Here is a 9,602-nt window from a genome sequence, read left to right on the forward strand (position 1 = left end):
GGGGGGGAAGCACAAGGTGGAAGTTTCGCCTAGGGCGCAAAAGTTCCTTGCACCGGCCCAGCCCAGACCTTCTTCATCCTAATTCTGAGAGATGTCCCAACCAGACCAGGCCAGAAAGAGGGACCCAGATGACATTACCACCTCTACCAGCTCCAGCTTAATCCCAAACACCACGTAGGATGAAATGGGATCGGACTATAATAGGAGCAGCTTCAGCCCATTTTAACTAACTTCTTCTCTCACAGTGGTTCTCAACCCATTTACCACTGTGGGTTGCATATGCAGCTTTTTGTGTGTTATCTGAGCTGCATCCACACAATATATATACTACAGGTCTGGCCCTGAGGATGTCACATGGGCCGTAGCTGTGTGCTGATTGGGCCGCAAGTGGCCCACGGGCCACAGGTTGAGAACCACTGCAGGAGGACAGTTATTACTATCTTGAACTAGGATTGCCAACTTTGTAATATTTAAAAACCGGACACTCCAGCAGGAGTGGCGGAACCACCCCTGCCCCGTCTCTTCCCCCGAGTCCTCACTCCTGCTCTGCCCCTTCCCCCTGAGGCCCTGGCCCCGTTCGCTCCTCTTTTCCCTTCCACCTGTCGCTCACTGCTCTTCCCCCTCTCCCTCCCACCTCAGCCCGGGTTGGGAAGGACTTGCCTCCCTGCCTCCCCTGCCTGCAGTAAGCTGACTTTGGGTGTCCGGTCAATAGATCTGACCGGACACTATCAGGTCCCCTTTTCGACCAGACTTTCCGGTCAAAAACTGGGCACCAGGCCACCCTAGCTTTAACACCATCAGAGAGACTGTCAAACTAGAGGTTTTTTCCTTGTAAGATTCTCTCCAGCTAAAGGGAAAGAGAATAAGGAATGTTGTTAAAATAAAGGTCTTATGTTACATTCCAAAAGCTTTAACTGGTTTTCCTTATTTTCTGTATCTTTAATAAAGCTTTTAAAAAGAATTTTAATGGTTTGTTTGCCATAGTGCTAAGGTCTCTGCATGCCAAACCCTGGACCTTATTTAACATGTTTTTAATGTTTGACAGTGACTGGGTTACGTTAACACCTTTTGTCCATTTATTCCATCTAAATTAATACAACACTTGCCCCATGCAGGCAGCACCCGGTGTTTATCTGAAATGGCACTGTAATCAATGGGGGTCTGTGCAAAGATCCATTTGCACAAAGCAGCATGCAGGATCAGGGCCTTAGTCAATAGGAGTTTTGCATAACACAAACAGGATTTGCAGTACAATTTTCAAAAGCACCTAGATGACTTAGGAGCCTAAGTCCCACTATTTTCAATTAGACTTAGGATATGTCTACACTGCAGTCATGGGGTGTGATTGCTGCTTGTGTGTATATATCCAGCTACCTCTAATCGTTTACCCTTAGTCTTCATAGAAGAAAGTCAAACCTATCCCAAAGATATTCACATCTAGTAGTCGGTAAATAATACAGGTTTGCATGTAAAAAAAAAAATGGTGCCAGGATGCATAAGTTTACAGATGTATGAACAACTTGAGAGGTACCATGCACTTGATCATTTGGCCATTGATGTATTGCTCCCGAGGAAAGTAAAACAATTTTTATTTAATAAAAAAATCCCCCAAAACAACTGGATACCACTTTTCCTTTTTAAGCCAGCTGCTCTCGCTTTTCCAACCTCACGGAACACAAGCTTCTAAGACCTTGTGGGACTATTCTTTAGGTGATGAGGAAAAAAGTATTTTCATCAGATGAAAGAAGATATACTTGATGTGAAATGCTTAACACTTTTTTTGAAAGGTGCTATACATCAGACATCACTTCAGCCAACCAATCTTCAGACTACAAGACAAGCACAGTATTACAGGAAATCATGTAATCTATAATTTATTTACCGTGTAATGTATGCCTAGGAATTTTCTGCCCCAGATACACGACCTTGCTCTGAGATTCATATAGAATGTTTATTGTGTTGAAACTAATTTCTGGGCATTCATTCCAATAGTTACAGAAACCTAGAAACCTTAGAATTACATGTAGCTAATGCAGAGAAAGGGAGGGAGACAAAGAGTGAAGACATACTTTTCAAGGTAAAAAGAATCTAATCTCTCCTTTTCTGAGCTCCTATATACACACCTATGCATTTGGCTTGTAATATTTCAACAACTAGAAATGGGGGCGGGGGAGATGAGAGAAATACACTTCAATTGCAATATGAATGTCATTATTTGCCAGAAGTATCATTATTTACCAGAATTAGCAGAGTGCTTAAAGCTAACGGGCAATTTTTTCCTAACATTTGTAAAACTCATTTCAATGTACCCTGTGAAAAACTATCAGCACTTCAAAATCACTCAAAGAGCATTTTCCATCAAAATGATGGTCTTAATATTACTAATCTGGAGCAAGCAAAAAATGAATGAAGCAATACAACCTGACAGACCCTACCCCCTCCTACTTGTTAGATTGGATCCTATGTGATCACCTTTGGCCAAGGTTACAGTCCACTTGGTTCTAAATATACGTCTCATCAAATATTTAATCACTTCTATTATCACTAGCTTTACGAGCATCAAATTTCTGAAACCACTTTTTTTTTTCAAATAAGCACCCTTTAATAGAAAAGTAAGCATTATAATTTAAAAAGTGATAATGCACAAAAGCAGTTGTTAGGAGACACTTTACTGAAAATATCTTTCTTGCTTTGAAAAAAAACTGTTGGGTGTCTTTCTTTATTTGAATACATGCACACACATACCCCTTATGTGTTTGCTTAGCGGGAGTATTGCTGGGTTCCATGTATATGCTTCCAACTTGGGTGACTGGAGAACATGTTTGCCTTTGGCTTTTCACTCCAAAAGGCCTGAAACAGTGTGTTTCATGGTATGCTGTAGTGGGAACATGTGTGGCCTAGAAGAATGAGCATAGGATTTGCTGTGAAAAGACCCTGAGCTCTAATCCTGGCTCTGTTAGCCAGAGCATGGTCTTGGACAAGTCACTTTGTCAGTTTTCCTACCCATAAAACAGGGAACATACTTACACTATGCGGCTGATGGGATGATTAATTAGTTAGTGATTCTAAGGCACTTCAAATATATTTCAAGCACTATATAAACACTAATTATTATTAACAGAACTTCATTGGTGGCAGGTTTGAAGTAAGCTTTTTACTTTTATACTGAGTCCATGTAAACTGCCAATTTAAAAGAGGTGAGCTTGTTGAAGGATGGATTAAATAACCCAACAGGCACCTTAGCTCCAACCTGATATTTTGAATTACTATATGAGGATGAATGTTTCTTTACCACTGACAGAAAAGAATGCTGAAAATGTTTGTATCCTTATAGGTCAGTATTACTCCTTTTGGGGGGGGGGGGGGGGGAATGTGTATGTTCTGGAATTATGGAAATCTGTTAAGAAAAAACACTAAAAATCAATTTTCTGTCAAGGCAGAAGAGAGAAATAAGCTGCACTTGCATTTTATTTAGTTTGGCATATAACTTTTTTGGATACATCAGTAAAGTACAGAAGTTTTCATGTTAGCTATGGGACTGAGTATTAATTTTCCATTCCTGTTTAACTACCTTTTTTTAGACTTAATAAAATTACATTTGTTCTGCTTATGCTACTTTATAGCAAGCCAGAAGAGGGTACTGTAGTGACTACGTATCTTGCTGAGCTTTTTGCAAATATGTGTCAATACCTACTCACTTAGAGCAAAGATCCATAGCTTCCAAGGACAAAGTCACTTTCGAGCTAGCAACTTTGCTTTGACGCAATTGCTCAGAATCAAAATAAGCATGTATGTGTCATCCAAGACTATTGACCATGTTACTTTAGAAATTTTCACCTAGTGTATAATTTAGGTTAAAGTCATGCAAGTGATCTGACACCAAACAAGGACAGTCAGTTCTACTTCATTTTTTTAAGAACAGCTTATTACATTAGAATAGGATTTTAAGCACAAAACTACAGTTAAATAATTTTTAATATGCACTATGTTCCAAGTTAAGGATGGATTATCAGCTTACCTTCAATGACTTCTGAGTACTAAATTTAAACATCTATAAAGACCTTGTTGTATTTATTCCCTTGGGTTTGTTTTGTCTTTTAAACCTTCATGAAAGGTTGTAAAGAGTATAATTTTCTTAAAGAGAATTAAATGTTGCAAATATGTGTATTTAGGTGGTTTACTAAAAAGAATTAATATTTGCCCTATAAACCAGAAAGGCTTTACACTTGTTAACTATATTCATTTATATTCATAAATATTTTTATGTGTATTATTGATGCAATAAGCCATAATGCTCCCCGAGGAGCCATTTTGGTCTATAAAATACAGATGTATATATTTAAACCAAAATACACATTTACCTGATATAAATGGTTCCTTCAGAACTGATCTGTTTACCAGTTCATATTTATATGTATTTTTGATTTGACAGCATATGTTGGCTAAGGTCTATTGTAAAAAAAGAACCCAAGCTATATAGACGTGTCATACCATTTTTTATAAGATGCATTTAATTATATAGAAATGTCATGAGAAATTAAGTGTGCATGCTCAATAACCCCTATTTAAACATGAACTTCTTTTGCCTTAAACACATTATAATTTAAGAAGAGCCTAACCCACATCAGAATAATAATCTGCAAGATTCTGTTTAAAAACAAAGCCAAAGAAAGCATCCGAATCCTGTAAATCCTTGGTTTTAGTCCCACATATTTAAAAATCAGAAGGATGACGTTTTAAAAAATTTACAGATTTGCACATAGGCAAAACTCTGCATGTTAAGTTTTTGCCCCAGACAAAATTTGTATTGCAGCACAACTCCTAAAATACTTAATTGGCGTAACCAACTCTTGCAATTGTACTGGAAGTCTTGTGATACTTTGTGACTTTTCCTTAAAGCCCCAGCTTCTGGAGATGTGTGATTAGGTAAGAATATCAGCTTCCATTTGAAAACTAAATTAAGGTTCTAGCCCTCAGGGTTGCTGAGAAAAAAATCGAAAACATGACCCAAGTGAACCCTAATGACTCAAAAGCCAGGAGGCAAATACAAAGAACCCTAAAATGTATTTACATTTTAAAAAAATCTCATGCTTTTTAAGCCAATCTCGTGATTTTGTTGGCCTGACTCATGATTTTTGAACACATAGGGCTGGCAATACTAGGAAGTATTCACACAGCTCTAAGTATAACAATGCTAAGAAAGACATGGGGTGCTTAGTTAAAATTATTTTAAAAAATCCTCAAGAATAGATGTATACTGTATGCCAAGTGATGGAAGTATTGACATGGATGAAAACAGGCAAAAGAAATTATTTTGGGTTACTGCCCATGCAATCACTCTCTGTAAATTCCTTGATACAAACACAACAAAGTAGCTCTTTTGACAGCAGTTGGGGACCCTAAGCCTAGTTATGACAAAAGTTTCCAAAATTTACTGCTTACTATATTCTTCATGTAGTAAGAAATTGCACTTCAAATATTAAGCAAGAACTCATGATGTCATGGAATATGGGTCTGATCTAACTCTCACTGAATTCAGCGGGAGCCTTTCCATTGACTTTAATGGGTTGTATCTGGCTCTGAAGAGAAGTGGGGCAGAAAGAACAACACAGTTTCTCATATTTCAGGTTCCCTTTGAGAGCAGGATCATGTGCCAAACATGAGGAAAGTAAAGGTCTTGTTCTAGTCACCTCAAATAAAACAATCATTCATTTCTTCCCCAGTAGCTTGTGAAACCTGGCTCTCCTTAAAGGAAAATGAGCAAAGCTGTTTCAAAGAACTGGAATAGAATCGAACAGTCAAGAATTTCTGCAAGGGGTAGAGAAAGGGTCAGGCGAGGGCAGCAGATCTGCTTTGATTTTTAACATGCACTGTCCAGCAAGGCTGCATTGACATCTTAACCCATCCCCCTTTCTCCACCCACCTGCCTCCCTCTGTCTTCCATAAAAATAGAAAAGGTAGATGACTGACAAAGCAATTAGAGACAGATTAACAACCCTCAAATGCTGCTTTGCACTGTCCAGCTTCTTTTAATTCTACACATTCTTTTGTGGGGAAGGGGCAAACACACAGTGAAAAAAAGGGGGGAGGAGATGAAGCCATCTGAAAAGTCTTTATGCAATCAAGGGGATATTATTTCAGGACACTGAGAAGGGGCAAAGGATTCGTTGCTAAGGAGACACTTCGAAGCTGACATTCCTACATAAATTTACATTTATCCTGAAGAAGGAAAAGAAAGCTGTCCTCCAAAGTTTGTTTAAATTCCCTGGTAACTGAACCAAGATGACATTTTTAAGAGTAATTTTTGCATTACACAGACTAAAACAAATAACACTAAACCCCACCATACGTTACCCCAGACACTGACAATGAATAAAATAATTTAAGACAACCAACGAAGGGAATTCTGTAATATTGTTTTCAAGCAGAGCTTAGATTGGTTCTGAGAACTACAAAAAGATTTCAGAGAAGCCAGGAAAAGAAGAAATTCATGCATTAAAAACATACAGTACAAAACCAGGCTAACAGCTAATGATCTCTTCCCTTGCACGGTTACCAAAAATCTGAGGGCAAAGACTGACACCAATAGATGCTTTAGCAGTTTTTTCTGTGCGGGTTTTGATTTAACTTGTAAATGTTTCCATTGGGACTCCAGAAGTTTTTGCAACGAAGCCTAGAAAAACCCGTAAAAAAGCAGATTTTTTAAACGAATGGAATCCAAGAGACAGCTTGTTTGTTTCATTCACAGACCGTTTCTGAGTATCCCAAGCAGTTTTTAAATAGGAAAGGTGCCCCCTCTCCCCCCATCCATGAACAAAAGAGGCAAAAAACTGAAGAAACACCAATAGACCCAAACGAGAGACGTGATTATAGGGCGAAAGGAATATGAAAGGAGAGGAAAGGCAGGGGTGAAAGTAAGATAAAAGACTTGCCGGTATGGGGGGCCGGCTCCGGGCGGAAAGGGCGGGGCTGGGGGTCAGCCTCCCCAGCCAGTCCTTCCACGCTGCCGGGGCTCCAGCCGGGACGGAACCCCGGGCCCTTTTAAATGGCCGGGCCCCGGGGCAGCTGCCCCTTTTGCCCCCGCCCCCATCGGCGGCCCTGCAGGTAGTGTAGCTTTCCTGGAAAGGACATATACTTGCTAAGAAGGGAAACACATAACCAGGGGGGCAGAGAGGAGCAAAGGGATGACAGAATCCAAAGGGTGTCTGCTCAGGACAAAGTAAAAAAACAAAACAAAAAACAAAACAAAACAAAAACCGATTTCTTATCTAGGCTGATCTGCAGATCACTGGGCTGGAAGCCCCAACTTTACAGGCAGATCCTGCTGGTTACTTTGGAGGCGATATAAAAATTGCTCCTTCTTTGGTGAACAACCACCAGCGGTCAAAAACCAGAACTAACCAAAACTCAGGACCTTTTGGCATAGCAAAGACAAATGCAGCCACCTAGCTGATTTACAGAAACTACCCATTCTTAACCCGCTCCTGCCTCCCTGACCACAAAATAGAGAAAGGGCTTGGTGGTACGTGGAATTGTGGCGCTCTCGGCACATATGCATTATTTAGACAATCACTTATCTATCCATTTGGAACTAGCGAGATGGATGAGTAGGAGCAGAGGTGCAGGACTGGGATGCAGTATGGCAGAGTGGAACCTGGAAGGCAGCGCTAAAGGAGACAAGGGAGACTGGACTGCATTACTAGACAGGAGAGGACTGGGATTGGGATGCAGCACTGAGGAGGAGAGGCAGCAGAGAGGGAGACTGGGATGCAGGCTGGCTACGGAGGGGGAATGGGATTTGGAGACAATGCTGGCGGATAGGCAGGCAAATGAGGATACAGTGCAGGGTGGAAGGTTAGGGGACTGGGGTAGACTGGGTGGAGTAGTGCTAGGTAGGAGTGGTGGAGTGGAATGGCTAGGGTATAATGGGTGGGAAAGCTGGGTATGGGTGGATATTATGGACGGCTGAAGGGTGGGGGATGGTTAGGGGTGGCGTGGCTAGGTCGGAGTGACTTGGGGTAGAAGGGCTGGCTGGGTAAGGGTAGACATGGGCAGCTGAAGGGTGGCGTGCTGGGTAGGGGTGGATGAAGGGTGGGATGGCTCGGTAGGAGTGACTTGGGGTAGAGGTGCTCCCGGCGGCTTAAGGGTGGGATCGCAATGGGTGGCTGGGGGTTGCATGGCTGGGGGAGATGCTGGGGAGGGGTGGCTACAGGCAGCATGGCTGGGGAGGGGGTGGCAGGGAAGGGAGGAGGATGCTGTAGCTCACCGCTGCGCAGGGTGGACTCGCAGAGCCAGCTGTCCAAGTTGCCGGGCTTGCGGCAGGACTCCCACAGGGACAGGTAATACTGGTGGTCGGCCGTGACCCAGGCCGGGCTCAGCACGGCTCCCAGATCCAGGCACAGCGACAGGAAGATGCACATCAGCCCCACCAGCTTGAGCGGGGTCAGCACAGACACGCGCACCTCCTCCATCCCGCTGCCGGCTGAAGCCATGGGGGCCGGGGCAGAGCCGCCGCCGCTGCCACCCACCGGCCCGGCAAGCGCAGGAAGGAGAGAGGGGCAGCCGCGCTGGTGAACTGCAGCCAACCCAGAGCCCCGCGGCGGGGAGCGGTGCCGGGCTGGAGGCTGGACCCCTGCTCCGAGCCCTGCCCTGTCACAACGCACCAGGTGCGGCAGCACCAGCTCCCGCTAGTCCCCCGGCTCTCTGAGCGCGCACAGCCCCGCTCCCCGGCTCTGCCCAGATCACTCCTCCCCTCTTCCCTCCTCCTATCTGGGGAAGGGGGGGGAGCTTGTACCGGGCCCCGCTCCGAGCCACGCACGTCACGCCCAGGGCTTCCTCCAGGGAGCGGGGGAAGGAAAGGCGGCCAGCCGCCTGCCTGGCCCTCCCCTCCGACACACGCTGATCTCCCCAGCCAATTGTGGGGAGAGTTGCCCCAGCCTGTTGCCTGGCTGCTGCGAGTGCCGTGGTGGTGGGGAAAGGGGCGGCTGTGCCGGGATGTTAACGCAGATTAACTCCCCCTGGCGGCTCCACCCCCCGGTTCGCCGCGATCCCCTCCTCTGCCTCCCCCCGGTAAAGTTTTGAGGAACTTTTAGCTCTTCTCCACTTCTCCAACCAGGGCAGCCTCTCGCTCCCACTCTGCGTCAGCTTCTCACCCTCCTCCCTTTCTTCTCGGCTGTGCCTGCCAGCCCCTAGAGATCTGCTCCCGGGGGCTATTTGAACCTGAGCAGTTTGGAAATCAATTCGCACAGTTTCCAAATCAATCCTGTTTTCCAATTTACGCCACCTAGGGGTTGTCTTTCTCTCTTTTTAATTTGGCCGGATTCATTTCTTTAGCAATCTGTTCAGACACAAAACAAAACCCTTTCGGGACCATTAAATACACAAGGTTTCTCTGGGGAAGGTTACCAGCCCCGCTGAGAGACCGTGCAAATAAGAAAGCACAGCACCGTGCAGACGAGATCTCTTCTTCCCACTCTACCCAGGCACCCCTACACACGGAACTCTCCACTCATAACTTGGGTAGGAGGTGACCTCGATTAACGCCTATGATCTCAATCGTCTGGGAGGCGTGAAAGTAGATTATGCAGTTGCTAATCTAGTAG

General features: G+C 44.1%; 1 protein-coding gene across 1 annotated transcript in view; it reads right to left on the bottom strand.

Moving 5' to 3' along the window:
* The window catches only part of LOC113406047 (transmembrane protein 47), a 31,687-nt gene extending 23,180 nt beyond the window's left edge, over window positions 1–8,507 (bottom strand). Inside the window, exon 1 of the mRNA XM_026648220.1 lies at window positions 8,267–8,507. Coding sequence (XP_026504005.1) covers window positions 8,267–8,492 — 226 coding nt within the window. The 5' untranslated portion in view covers window positions 8,493–8,507. The remainder of the gene's footprint in view (window positions 1–8,266) is intronic.
* Between the last annotated feature and the right edge of the window lie 1,095 nt (window positions 8,508–9,602).

This window comes from Terrapene carolina, unplaced genomic scaffold, assembly GCF_002925995.2.
Source record: "Terrapene carolina triunguis isolate 2854851 unplaced genomic scaffold, T_m_triunguis-2.0 Scaffold22, whole genome shotgun sequence".
Classification (NCBI taxonomy): domain Eukaryota; kingdom Metazoa; phylum Chordata; order Testudines; family Emydidae; genus Terrapene; species Terrapene triunguis.